Raw genomic sequence first — 15,129 nt, forward strand, 5'->3', positions numbered from 1 at the left:
CTCTCCAAGAGACTATCAAAGTAGACTTTACTTATCGGGATCTCTCGGCTTACGATCCTCTTCACCGTTTCGTGTAGGGTTGGGTACCTTCCGCGGGTCATTCGGGCGGTCTTCTTCTGGGATGTAATTCTGATGTGTGTGGCATTGTAACCTGGGACGTTGGTTCTTTTTTCATTGCTGTAACGATTAAGCATAGAACCTCACTCGCCACCTGGGCGATTGTTTGTGTCTACGGTCCGGCCGATCACTCGCGGTCGGCCGATTTCTTGCGCGAAATTCAAGCCTTGGTTGGGGCCAAGCAAGCTGCTAACATTCCAATTGTCCTTGGGGGCGACTTTAACGGTCGAGTGCAGACAAGAACAATGACAACATAGACTGGAATAGGATCTCCCTTTTCAACAACGCCATTGCGGCCTGCGCCTTACGTGAGCTCGCTCGGACTGGGGCCAGGTATACGTGGACCAACAAACAACTCAATCCGATCCGTAGTGTCCTCGACCGTGTGTTTGTCTCGTCTGACTGGGAAATAATCTTTCCCATGTGCACCCTGGTCGCGGAAACCCGCATCGGTTCTGACCACGTGCCGTTGATCTTGTGCTCTGGGGAGGACAGGATCACGCGTAGCAAGCGGTTCTACTTCGAATCAGGGTGGTTCGAGGTAGAGGGTTTCATCCCTTTGCTTCTCGCTCGTTGGGAGCGTGCCAAAACTTCGAGGGGCTGTTGCAGGGGTCCCTTGGACACTTGGATCTCGGCAGCCTGCACCCTGCGTGGTTTCCTCCGTGGGTGGGGAGCAAATCACGACAGCGAGGCAAAGCGAGCTAGGGAAGCTCTACTCGAAGAAATTAAAGCTCTCGACATTCAGGCAGACACCAGACCCTTTTCGGAGGCTGAGTGGGCTAGCCGTTATGCCTTAGAGAACCAAGTATTGGCCATCCTCAGGGAAGAAGAGGAATATTGGCGCCGTCGGGGTGGTGTCAAGTGGGTCACCAAGGGGGATGCGAACACCGGCTACTTTCACGCCTTTGCCAATGGCCGTAAACGGAAATGCACGATCTCGCGACTGCAATCGGACCAGGGGGTTCTGGTTAGCCAGGCTGAGATCTCGAGACACATCTACGATTTCTTCCTCTCTCTCCTGGGTACGGCAGAGGGGAAGGGCCTGCGCCTGCGTGACGACTTCTGGGGAGAAGAATCACGGGTCTCTCAGGCCGAAAACGACGGGCTCGCTTTAACTTTTTCCACTCAGGAGATTGATGAAGTGCTTAGCTCGATGAAAACTGAAACCGCGCCTGGGCCGGACGGATGGCCGGTGATTTTCTTCCGGCGGTCTTGGCCGGCGCTTAAGGACACGTTCTACGATATCATTAATGGTTTTGCACTAGGTACGGTTGACATTTCGCGCCTTAACTACGGCGTCATCAGTCTCACTCCCAAAGTAAAGGGGGCCGATACGATTAAGCAATACCGTCCTATAACTCTTATCAACGTCCCCTTCAAGATCTGCTCCAAGGCTTACACCACGCGGCTGGCTCCGGTCTCCCAACGTGTGATCGACCGCAGCCAGTCCGGCTTCCTCAAAGGCCGTAACATCCTGGAAGGCCCGATGGTCTTGCAGGAGATTGTTCACGAACTTAAACGCACACGCCATCCGGCCGTGCTTTTTAAGATGGACTTCGAGAAAGCTTACGACCGAGTGAACTGGGAGTTCATTCAAGAAGTTCTCACTCGGAAGGGATTCGAGTCGGGATTCATCCACCGCACTATGCAGCTGGTCTCGGGAGGCCAGACAGCGGTATCTATTAACGGAGAAATTGGGAATTTCTTCCGTAACAAACGTGGGCTCAGACAAGGTGACCCCTCCTCGCCTCTCATCTTCAATTTTGTCGCTGATGCCCTCTCGACCATGGTTCACAAGGCCAAGGCCGCGGGCCACGTCCGGGGCGTGGTCCCACACCTGTGCCCCGGCGGGATCACCCACCTCCAATACGCGGACGACACCCCGCTCCTTTTCGAACCTGACGATATTAGTATAGCCTCGATCAAGCTCATCCTCCTCGCTTTTGAGATCATATCTGGCCTGAATATTAACTTTGCTAAAAGCGAGGTGATCGCCATAGGGATGGACGATCACCAGGCCACCCGCATTGCCAACCTACTTAATTGCAAACTAGGGAGTTTTCCATTTAAGTACTTAGGGCTCCCCATCTCGGACAAACACATCTCAATCCTCGAATGGGAACCGTTATATGGCAAGGTGGCGAATCGGGTTAGCCCCTGGCGTGGCAGGTTTCTTTCCTCTGCGGCTAGGCTGATTCTGACTAATTCCAGTCTGTCTTCCCTGCCCCTATTTACTATGGGCATGTTCCTGTTGGTCGACGGTGTTCACGCCAAACTGGACACACCCAGGTCTAATTTCTTTTGGGAAGGAACTGGGACCAAGAAGAAATACCACCTTATCAAGAGGGCGGCGCTTTGCCGCCCCAAGAAATTTGGTGGTCTCGGGATCCTGAACTCCAAACTTATGAATGTGGCGCTCCTTGCCAAGTGGATCTGGAAACTTTCCCAAAACGAGCAAGGGCTCTGGGCTGAAATCCTCCGGGCCAAATACTTTCCGTACGGAAATTTTTTTGCCTCAAAGGCGAAGGGATCGTCTTTTTGGAACGACATCCAGGCTGTTAAGCCTGCCTTCACTCTCGGAGCCAAGTTCAATGTTAATAATGGGGCTTCTACGCGGTTTTGGCTCGACCACTGGCTTGGTCCGGAGCCCCTCTGGCAGAGCCATTTTGCCATCTACCAACTGGCTACCAACGTTGACATTATGGTGGCCGATGCGCTTAGATGTAACCCTCCCGCCATCTCCTTCAAAAGGCCACTCCTCACTCATGAACGCGCCAGCTGGGATGGGCTCCTAGCTAAGGTGCAAGGCTTCACTCTTCTCCACGAGAAGGACACGGTCTCTTGGTCCCTCACGAACTCTGGGAAGTTCTCGGTCCAATCCCTCTACAACAAGATGACCGAAGGACCGTCACTAGACATAGCTAGGGGGCTATGGAAAGCGGCCATCCCTCTGAAGATCAAAATTTTCCATTGGCAACTCTTCCGAGATTGCCTTCCTTCTTCCAACAACATTGCCATTAGACATGGCCCTTCGGATGGTACTTGCACGCTCTGTGGTCAGCATGAAGATGCCAACCATATCTTTTTCAAGTGCCACCTGGCCCGTTTCGCCTGGAGTGCCGTCCGTTCGGCTTTCGACCAAACCTGGAACCCCAACTCGACGTCGGACCTGCGTAGGCTCCTTCTTGCGTATAGGGGCAGTTTCGGTCGTGTATTGTGGCGATGCGTAGGGGCGCTGTGCTGGTCTCTTTGGACCATTCGCAATAAGATGACGATCGAACACAAGTTCCCTAACCACCCTGCTGACATTATTTTCAAATGCCATGTGTTCCTACAGACATGGACTCCGTTGGGGAAACGGCGTGATGCGGATCGGATGCGGGAAGCCATGGAGCGGATCCGCACGATCCAAGTTGAGGCCCGAGCCTAAGTTGATGCTTTTGGAGCTTTTTTGGCTACCCTTTGGCTGGCTGCCTGTCGCACTGCTATTTATGTTATATCTCCTGGCGGCGGTCAGCTGCTTGTCCTTTGTTTTTTGGCTTCGGCCCTTTTAGCTTGTTAAAACTGTTGTCCCTGTTATGTATTACCTATGGATGCTGCCTGCTGGTGGGCTTTATTAATTTAAAGCCGGACGCATCGTGCGTCTCCGTTCTAAAAAAAACGGAGGGAGTACCTTGGTGTCAAGCTACAGCCCCCCCCCCCCCCCCCCCCCCCCCCCCCCCCCCCCAAAAAAAATTGTTCAAAGCACATGTTAGGAGGCCTTGTTGCTAGTAGAACAAGCGGCATACTTTGAAAACTATGTATGTGGCGAATCTGCTTCGGTGTCCACTATCTTTAACTAAGAATGCAGAGGCACAATCTAAACATGTTATTTCAGTAGCCGAAGTGTTTAGTTAATAGAAACCAGACCTGCAGAGGCTCAGACGATGTCCCTTGATGTTGTATATATGTTTTCCCTACCCCCAAGCACTAGTGTCTTTTTTTTTGGTTTTCATTGGGTTTTCCCTAATTAAGCAGGAAATGTTAGATGTTTGGGTCTGATTCCCTTATAAAATGGACTATCCCACTTCTTCTTAATGAAATGCAGGACTCCACCTACCATCGCGATGAGGTTCTGGAAAGAGGAGAAATCCTAGAACACCTAATGAATAGAAGTTGGCACCTGAGGGCTGAGGCATGCATGTCAAAAGTGTCATAGGCCAAGTTATTCAGCTTCATAAGAACCTTTTTCCGCACCACCAAACTTGTCAATAAAACCATCTCCCCTTGCATTGCCTATGATTGAATCACCAGATTTATATACACAAAAGCATTATCTACCTTGCGCACAATAGCTAAAAATATGGGTCACGCAATGGCCCGAGACCATAAATAGTGAAAACAAAAGGAAAACAAAACCAGAAGTCTTAAAAAAAGAATAGAAGCAAGATCTCATTGTATCATTTAACCTCTCCAACCACGTTTTAATGCCATGAGGATCTTCCATACGATTTCAAAGCTTGATCATTTCTTGAATTAACATTCATACTCTGGCTCCATGGCATCCTTAATTATGTGCCAGAGGAAGGATGCATAATGGATGAGTAGGGGTTTGTTTGTAGACATACGTGCAACAGAGATGGTATGATTTTGGCTTGTGTTCTTGCGATATTGATGGACGGGAAAGGGGATAGAACTACATACCACCATCCAGGCAATGACTACAACAGACTGCTTTAATAAAAAATGATATAGACCAAACTAACCTTCCTTTATTTCCTTGTGGCGTTCGCTAACTCATATCATGTAGAATCCTCTACTAAGATATTTAAGCATTTAAATGGATGTGAAAAACAATATAATATATCTAACATGAACAATGTTATTGGTCTTCTATTTTCCATTTGCTCATATATATCTATATATTATACCATATTGTAACTGTGTCAGAAAGAATTACATACGAACATTTAGCATCATCATTGGATGACTAATATAAGTTTTGTTGTATGTTAAATATGCACATATAAGAAACATGTTTAATGATTACGGGTTGTGAAAATGTAAAAAAGTTTAGTATAAATACTCCCAGGTCCAACAAATCATTAAATAAATGATACAATTTAGAATGAGCTAAACAACAAGCAATTTCTTCTATTGCAAAAAAAAAAGACATTACTCTTGGAAAAAAACATACGCTTTGCTGCCCCAAGTTTATTTAAGTCAAGTTCGATAAAACCACTAGAGCGGAACTCGCGTGTTGTCTGGCAAAGCTTTAGTGAATCCATCTGCAACTTGATCTCTGGAAGGAATGAACCGTATGTCTAACTTCTTTTCTGCAACCCTTTCTCTTACAAAATGAAAGTCAATTTTTATATGCTTGGTTCTGCCATGGAACACTGGGTTTGCAGAAAGATATGTGGCTCCCAAGTTGTCACACCACAAACATGACACACGATGCTTCTTAACTCCCAACTCATTGAGCAATGATTCAACCCAAATGATTTCAGCAGTAGCATTTGCTAGTGACTTGTATTCAGCTTCAATACTTGACCTAGACACTGTGGCTTGTTTTCTGGCACTCCAAGAAATGAGATTTGAGCCAAAGAAAACTGCAAAACCTCTAGTTGACTTTCTGTCATCACTGCATCCTGCCCAGTCAACATCAGAGAGAGCACTAACAAAAGATGAGTTAGAGCGTCTGAACTGAAGACCTAAACTCACAGTGTGCTTTATATATCGTACAATTCTCTTAACAGATGTCCAGTGTACAGTGGTAGGTGCATGAAGATACTGACAAACCTTGTTAACAGCAAAGGATATATCTGGTCTTGTCAGTGTCAGATTTTGCAAAGCTCCTACTGCACTCCTGTATCTTGTGCTCTCTTCTTCCTTAAGTGGCTCTCCTTCAAAAGTTGAAAGTTTTTCTGAAGAAGACAATGGTGTAGGTGAAGGCTTACAGTCCTTCATCCCCATACGAGCTAGGAGTTCAGTGGCATATTTTTCCTGATTCAGTACTATGCCATCTTGAATCTTCTTAACTTCAATACCTAGAAAGAAGTGTAGATCACCAAGGTCCTTCAAGGCAAACTGTGAACTCAGATCACTCAAAAGAGCATTAGTGGCATTTTGAGAGGAGCTTGCAACTATGATATCATCAACATATATTAACACAAATATAGTTATACTTGCTTTGTTGTAGATGAAAAGTGATGTATCAGCCTTGGATGCAACAAAACCAAGGTACTTCAACTCAGAGCTCAACCTTGAATACCATGCCCTTGGTGCCTGCTTCAAACCATAAAATGCCTTGTCAAGCTTACACACATAATGAGGTGTTTTCTTACTTTCATACCCAGGTGGTTATCTCATATAAACCTCCTCTTCCAGAACACCATGCAAAAACGCGTTCTGAACATCTAGCTGTCTCGGACTCCATCCTCTGGACACAACAATTGCTAGCACAAGCCTAATGGTTGCAGCTTTAACAACATGACTAAAAGTGTCTTCATAGTCCAAACCATAACGTTGTTTAAAACCTTTTGCAACTAAGCGTGCTTTATACCTATCAATGGTGCCATCTGCCTTTTTCTTGATTCTGTAAACCCACTTATAGTCAATGATATTTTTACCTCGTTTTTCAGGTACAAGACGCCAAGTCTTGTTCCTCATGAGAGCTGAGTACTCCTCATCCATTGCATTTTTCCATCTTGGATCCCCTGAGGCATCTTCTAACCTTGCCGGTTCTCCTGTGATACACAACATACCATATGGAATAGTGTCGTCAGTTCTAACTTTTGGATTTCGTATACCTTTCTGGAGCCGAGTCGTGACACGTGGAGCTGTAGCTAGAGGTGGCACAGGAGCTGATGCAGCAGGACTAGCCGCAGAGGATCCTGGGGATGCCTCAGATTCGATTTCGACAGCGAATCCCAATCCGAGTCGTGTGGCCTGTGGTGTGACCGACCCACCAGAAGCAGCAGCCGCAGAAGATCTTGCACTGCTGGCCTGCACGCACGCGTGGGTCAGGGATCCTGATCCTGACCCGGATCCGCCTGTCGTTGTCGATGTGTCGGGCCCGCGCGTGGGACGCGGTGCGGGGCGCGGAGTTTCGTCGCGATGCGGTGACACGTCGCCCTCCAACTGGCTTTGCATGCTCCTGCCTGGCGCGCGATCCAGGGCAAATCTGCGCGCTTGATCCGAGGTGACCTGGCGCACAGGAGTTCCAGGTGACGGCGGATCTGCTTCGTGCTCCGCGCCTGCTCCGTCTTCTTCTGGCACATGCAATATAAGGTCGTTTTCTTCAAAATTTTGATCATTTTCTGCACCGATTTTGTACTGCATGATCCTGCACACAAGGAGACATGGTTCCACTAGTAGGATCATCAGTTGGGTTAGTACAATTGTCGCCCCCATGATCAATGTTTTGGAGATGTGGTGGAAGAAGAAGTAATTCTTTCTTGAGAAGTGCTCCGGCATTGGGATGAAGGGATGCAAAAGGATAAACAGATTCATCAAACACAACATCTCGAGAGATATAAACTCGGCCAATGGAAACATCAAGACATTTGACTCCTTTGTGGATTGGACTATATCCAAGAAACACACACTTTTTGGAACAGAATGCAAGCTTACGTGTATTGTATGGATGAAGGTTAGGCCAACAAGCACAACTGAATACACGAAGTGTTTTGTAGTCAGGAGTTGTACCAAAAAGACGTGTGATGGGAGTTTCAAATTTGATGACTTTACTAGGGAGTAAATGAATGAGGTATGTGGCAGTCAAGAATGCCTCATCCCAAAACTTTAGTGGCATGGATGCATTTGCTAGTAGAGCTAACCCTACTTCAAAAACATGACGATGTTTCCTTTCGGCCGAGCCGTTCTGTTGATGTGCATGAGGGCATGATACATGGTGTGATATGCCAAGCTCTTGAAAAAAGAGATTGAGTTTATTGTATTCACCTCCCCAGTCGGTTTGCATAGCAATAATCTTAGTGTTTAGTTTTCGCTCAACAAGGTTTTGAAAGTTCTTGAAAACTTGAAACTCTTCGGATCGTTTCTTAAGAAGATAGATCCATGTAAATTTTCTATAGTCATCGATGAAGCTAACATAATATGAGTGTCTACCAACAGGGGTGGGAGCTGGCCCCCAGACATCAGAAAAAACAAGTTGCAAAGGTGCAGTAGAAACACTAAATGAAACAGGATATGACAACTGATGACTTTCAGATTGTTGACATGGATCACAAATAGCCTCAACACTAGACTCATGAGAGTGGGGAAGTTTATTCTTGCTAAGAACGAGCTTGAAAATAGCTGATGAAGGATGACCTAATCTACTGTGCCACTTTGCTGAAAAAGGCTTGACAGTAACAAAAGCTTGTTTATTCGATGATGATGATGATGATGGCGAAGATATGAGTGGGTAGAGACCTCCCACACACTTGCCCCTAAGAAGCACTCTCCTTGTGTCCAAGTACTTTACCAAAAAGAAATAAGGATAAAATTCAATAAGGACACGATTATCAAGAGTAAATCTATGAACTGAAAGGAGATTTTTTGATGTTGAAGGGACATATAGAACTCGTTTTAGATGCAAATTTTTTATGTGGGTTTTGACAATTGAACTACCAACGTGAGTGCTTTTCATACCAGAACTGCTAGCAGTATGCACTTGGTCGTGTCCACGATACTTGTCTCTGATCGTCAGCTTCTCGAGCTCCCCTGTGATGTGATTTGTGGCGCCCGTGTCCGCATACCAGTTGGTGTCGACACCATAGGAGTCGGTGACCATGTTGGCCCCCTTCTCTTCATGTTCATCTTCATCATCATATCAATGCCAACAATCACGAGCACCTCCTGGATGATGCTTGTAGCAAATCTGACATTCTGGATAATCTCGAACCTGCTGACGCTGTTGCTGTGGACGACCGCGACCACCACTGCCGCCGCTATTTCCACCAGATGGAGTTGGGGAGGGGCGCCTGCCTCGGCCGCGCCCCCTGCTGTTGCTGCGCCCGCGGCCTCTATTGTAGCCGCGCCCGCGCCCCATGTAGGCTAAGTTTGCTGAGGTTTTGAATCCTGCATCTGGACCGTCACCGAGCATCTCCACGCGCTGATCAAACGCTGCAATCTGGGCGAACAGATCATCTACTGAAATCTGATTTTTAGCTGCGCCAATGGCTGCCATAACAGGGTCATAGTCCCTGTCAAGCCCAGCGAGGACGTAATCTACCATCTCAGGGTCCGAGACGGGGCGTCCCGTTGCTGCAAGCTCATCTCCCAGGTTCTTCATCCTGGAGATGAAGACACTACTAGACATAGAGCCTTTTTTGGTGTTGGTGATGGCGATCCGCAGATTGGTGATGCGCGATTGGGACTGCGAGGCAAATAAGGGGGTGATGGCAGTCCAGAGGTCGAAGGTCGTCTCCTTGCTCGCTACTTGGGCGAGAATCTCCATTGACAGGGAGTTCAGGAGGTGACTAAGGACTTGCTGATCCTTCGATATCCACTGAGCGTATAGAGGATTGGGATCGGTGGTGATGGTTTTGTTCGTCTGCTGCTGCTGCACCGTCTTCGGTGGCGCTACGTCTGATCCGTCTAGGAGGCCGGTGATCTGCGCTCCTCGCAGGCCCGGCATGACCTGTGCCTTCCATAGGATGAAATTGGTCTTGGTGAGCTTCTCTGATGGGAGAGCGCCAAGGTTGAGGGAGACGGTTGATGACGACGACATGGCGAGGGTGAGCGAGGAAGGATGGCGAGGGCGATCGAGGAAGGAGGTAGCTGGCTAGATCGATAGGAAGAGGATGGCTCTGTATACCATGTTAGATGGGAAGCATTCCTACTCCCTCATGAGGGAGCCGCGTGCGTATATATTGATCTGAGGCAGGAAAGGCCCCTGCCGTGGCTTACAAGGAGTTTACCGATCTCTTGGGGATTCGGTTTGTTACAAAGGAGATAGGAGAAGCTACGGGAGAGGAAGATGTAGAATCAGTTTTAGATTACAGGAATATATCTCTAATTCTGACACTGTTTCCTTATGACGGACGTCGGCCCTACATACTTATGTTTGCAGACACTCGACATTAGCCAATCCAAGGGCGTGAGCGTGAAGCAACTGACACTGCTTGACAGCAAGGAATTCCACATGACCATCTTCGACTGCAGCGGCGTGACGGTCCAAGGCGTTCGGATCATCGCGCCGGCCGACAGCCCCAACACCGACGGCATCCACGCCAGCCACTCCCGCCACGTGAGGATCCTCAACACCACCATCGGCACCGGCGACGACTGCATCTCCTTGGGGCCCGGCACCTCCGACATGCTCATGAGGGACATCAAGTGCGGCCCGGGCCACGGCATCAGGTGCCACCTTTAGTTGCCAGTTCATCATACATTATTTTTTGTTTGCTTCACCTTTTGATAGATAGCATTGGTTTTTGTGTTTGCGTTGGGATGGACGGTGGCAGCATCGGGAGCCTGGGATGGCAGGACGGTGAGGAGGGGGTGAGGAACGTGACCGTGGACAGGGCGGTGCTGAAGGGCACGACCAACGGCCTGCGGATCAAGACGTGGGCGATGCCCAACTCCGGCTCCGTCACGAACGTCTCCTTCTCGCGGGTCACCATGAACCGCGTGGCCAACCCCATCCTCGTCGACCAGAACTACTGCCCCCGCAACGTCGACTGCCCGGGCAATGTACGTCTCCTTCCCTACATCTACATGCAACTACACGTGATTGATCGACTATATAATGAGCTGTGTTGTTGTGTGTGCCTGCAGAGCTCGGGGGTGCAGATCAGCGACCTGTCGTACACTGACATCAAGGGCTTGTCGGCGACGCCCGTGGCGGTGAAGTTCAACTGCAGCGGTACCAATCCCTGCAGCGGGATCAAGCTCAGGAACATCAGGCTGAGGTACCGGCACCAGCGGCCGGCGCAGGCCAAGTGCCAAAACGCCGGCGGGTTCGCGTCCGGAGAGGTCACACCGCCGAGCTGCTTCTGACGATCGGAGTTCTCACTGGTTCGTGTACTACTAGTATACACCTTCCACAGTTGCGTAAGATCAAAAACATGATAGTGTGATCATTGCTTGGTGGATCACAAAGCGACCCTTACATGTAGCCCAGGCTAGTAGTTTTAGCGGATTTACTGATTCTCAATTGATTGAGACATAGTTAAACCAGAATGAACGTCATAAATTTTGCATGGTTGTTCTTGTTGATTTTTTTGAGATTTTTTATTTGTTTTTCGAGATGGCGAATCTTCGTGTAAAATCCGATGGTTCTAATTTGTGAGCGTATATGTTTACGAGAGCCTGGAATTCAAAATAACTTACCCTGCAGGCGTGGCGTGTTGTGCCGTTTGGCGTAAAGCGGGTTGGCAAATTTTTTGATCAAGTGGCCTCACTTCTCTCTCCACTCTAGAACTCTCTCAAGAACAAAAAAGCTTTAACTCTCTGTTCCCGATATTGAGAGAGGCCCATATAATCTTTGTCAACAGCCTCCTCACCTTACTATGTCAAACAACCTATATTTTTTGCCTATAACATGCATATGTGTTGTTTTGTAGTATATGTTATAACGATCAAAATGCCTTCTAGCCGGTGAAATATGAGTTCACATTACCACATACCTTGATTGATTAAACTTATTGAATTAGTAGATATGTTGAAATAAATAAATGCAACCCGAGCGAGTGCCATTGGAAAATCAATTAGACTTAGGTTAGCAGTTTTTTAAAACCATAGTAATCTAAGATTAGGGTTAGTTTGGGTGAACCGTAAGTATATTTAAAACCGTGATGATGTAAAACCTCAATATTCCAACGTCTGAGTAATGAATACTTTTGTTTATGAAAACTTGTGTGGTTTAGAAAAAAAGAACTCTTTAAGATACTGCAAAAATACTACAGTATTGGAGATACTACGGTTACTACGATTTATTAGAAATGTGGTACTATGATTTATTGGAATGTGGTATTTATTTATTCCTAACATATAGATTTTTTAGAAACTATGATTTCTAAAATAACATGGTATTCCTAAGAAAAACTCTAATAATACTTAACTGACAAATGCAACCTCAGCATTTCAATGCTTAGACAATGAATACCAATTTTTTATATACCACACTTTTCGAAATTTGGTTCAGAAAAAAGAGGCGAAGAGCTCTTTCTCAAATACTAAAACACACGGTATTGCGAACTAATCCTATCTCCCATAGTTAGGTTATCTGTGGTTAAACCGGTCCATCAGGGTTCAAGTCCTAGACTTGACACTGGTGCTTGTATTTTTCTGAATTCGCTTTAGACTTTCTTCGTTCAGCAGGAGCAGACCCATGGTGAGTTCATGAATCTCAAGATGATGTGCTTACTCAGTATCTTAAAGGTGCTCATAGGGGTGAGATGGGGTGAGTATATGTGTGTATGAGCGTATGCGTATGTGCCGTGTTAAGAAAAAAATGATATTGTGGATACTACGGTTTCTAAAACTGTGACATTTGTTAATGCCAAACACAATAAACTGTTAAAACTATGTTTATCCATCCATTCCTTTCTTTATCTGCGCTAGCCAAGCCACATGAATGTATGGTTCAAAACTCTTGACTGGTGTGATTGGCAATCGTCACACTACTAGATAAAACCCTAGTACTAGCGCTGGTTTTTTGCCTACCAGTAGTGCGGGTTGCCGCGCTACTACTTCGGCGCTACAGCTAACTTGTAGCAGTAGTGTTGGTTGGACCAGCACTACTGCTATACCTACTTAGCAGTAGCGTAGCTTTGCCCAGGGCTACAACTATGTATAGCTATAGCGCTCGCACCCAATCCGCGTTGCTAAGTAGCCCGCACCACTGCTTCTTTCTAACCAGCGCTACTGCTAGCGTTACAGATAATCTTTTTTTTTTGGTACGTATTTGCGCCGTATTTGTACAGGTTTTATATAGTAGTCTAATCATATCATAAACATACAATATGCTCATCATATCATACACATAATAGTCTCATCATATCATCACACTAGTAGAAAAGGGGGCATCAGTCCCGGTTCGTAAGGGCCTTTAGTCCCGGTTCTTGAACCGGGACTAAAGAGTAGTTACTAATGCCTCCCCCCTTTAGTCCCGGTTCAAACTGGAACCGGGACTAAAGGTCGCGGCCACGTGGAGCTCCACCTTTAGTCCCGGTTGGTAACACCAACCGGGACTAAAGGAAATTTTATGATTTTTTTTTGATTTTTTTTATTTTCAAATTTCTGAATTATTTTAACCTCTAATTTCTAATCACCACCCCTCATCACTGCTCAATTTATCCTCTAATCTCTAATCACCCCTCATCATTCCTAATCATCTAACTTCCCGAACGGTCAACCATCCTCCCACTCCCCCAGCCTGAGCACACTTAACTTCCGGGTTCTATTCTCCCTCGTTTCCAAGTCTGCACTTGGTGTTTTCCTGACAATAGTAAGATGTCAATCCTATTAACCCTCAGGAATTTTGCGTGAGCATGAAGTGACACATTTCACTGTTTGAGTTTGAAACTATTGTTTTAAAAAACAATAATTAGTTAGTAACACTAATATTTCTTGAATAATTAGTTTGACCATTGTTTGACCATTGTTTGACCGTAGTTTGACCATAGTTTGACCATATTTGACCAAAAGTCAAAATAACTGAAATAATTATTTAGTAACATTAATATTCTACAATAATTAGTTTGACCATTGTTTGAACATTGTTTCACCACAGTTTGAAATTTTTTCGATTTTTTCCCATTGATCTTAAAAGCCCCGTAACTTTTTTCTGTTAGGTTTTTGAGGATTTTGAAAATGTTTAACGAGGTTCCCCCGGTTAAATTTGGATGGAACTTTTCAAGTAGATGATTTTTCATATAAAAAACTTTTTCATCCGAGTCAGTATGCAAAAGTTATGCCCATTTTACTAAATTCTACAGAGATTTTGCAAATAAAGTCAAAGTTCACATTTGCAAATTTTCCCAACAACTAGACCACATATCACATGGGAAACTTATTTATTTTTTTTGACATTTTCATCATTTTCTTTTATTTTTTTAAACTGAAAAGGCGATCGGGGGGGGGGGGTGTTGGAGTTTGAAAATGTGACCTTTAATACCGGTTCGTGCCATGAACCGGTACTAATGCCTCAAACCCCATTAGTACCGGTTGGTGGCTCGAACCGAGACTAAAGGTCTAACCTTTAGTCCCGGTTGGTGCCACGAACCGGTACTAATGGGCATCGCACCCTTTAGTCCCGGTTTGTGGCACCAACCGGGACTAAAAGGTCCAGACGAACCGGGACAAATGGCCCACGTGGCCCCTGGGCGCACGAACCGGGACTAATGCCCCCATTAGTCCCGGTTCTAGATTGAACCGGGACTAATGGGCTAACCCAGGGTGGACCAAAGCCCTCTTTTCTACTAGTGTCACATCATCCAACAAAAATGATGTTGTCTCTCATCATAATACTCGATATAGCGATACAAGTTAAGTGACATGTCTCGAATACAAGCCACTGCAAGTTTCATCATCACATAGCGATACAAGTTCATCACATACACATGTTTCATCATCTATATCTAAACTAAGATATAGAAGAGAAGAGTGATCAGTATGAGGATAATGTAGTAGTTCTTGAAGCGCCGGGTCCGGTCCCTCTCTCGCGCTAGCGTGAACCTCAAGTAACTGTCTTCCGCTTCGGCTCTGCTATCGAACCCTCTCTGGCCACCGCCCGAGAACCCCGACACCTGGGCCTGACACTCTGGCCGCTCGTCGTATACTCCTGGAACCTTCCCTACATACACGGCGTAGCACTTCTTCGCCATTGATGATCTATATGCCTGCATCATCACATGATGAATTCACCGATAATATGCAACATAATATAGTTGAGAATCAGGAAGAGACATAGTTAGCAAAAAAGCAACATATCATAAACATAAATAACAAAGTTCATCGTACCCAAAATAATTAACTAGTGTTCTACACTAGTTGAGGAGGAGAGTTTAATTACATCACAAC

The 15,129-nt window shown here is 46.2% G+C and overlaps 1 protein-coding gene across 1 annotated transcript; it reads left to right on the plus strand.

Annotated features, from left to right (window-relative positions):
- Positions 1-10,138: 10,138 nt before the first annotated feature.
- Positions 10,139-11,275, plus strand: LOC123068022 (polygalacturonase-like). The gene is made up of 3 exons (XM_044490551.1): positions 10,139-10,464; positions 10,569-10,797; positions 10,882-11,275. Exons 1-3 carry the CDS (start codon positions 10,139-10,141, stop codon positions 11,101-11,103), a joined length of 777 nt encoding a protein of 258 aa, XP_044346486.1. The 3' UTR covers positions 11,104-11,275.
- Positions 11,276-15,129: the final 3,854 nt, after the last annotated feature.

This window comes from Triticum aestivum, chromosome 3B (assembly GCF_018294505.1).
Source record: "Triticum aestivum cultivar Chinese Spring chromosome 3B, IWGSC CS RefSeq v2.1, whole genome shotgun sequence".
In the NCBI taxonomy this organism is placed as follows: Eukaryota; Viridiplantae; Streptophyta; class Magnoliopsida; order Poales; family Poaceae; genus Triticum; species Triticum aestivum.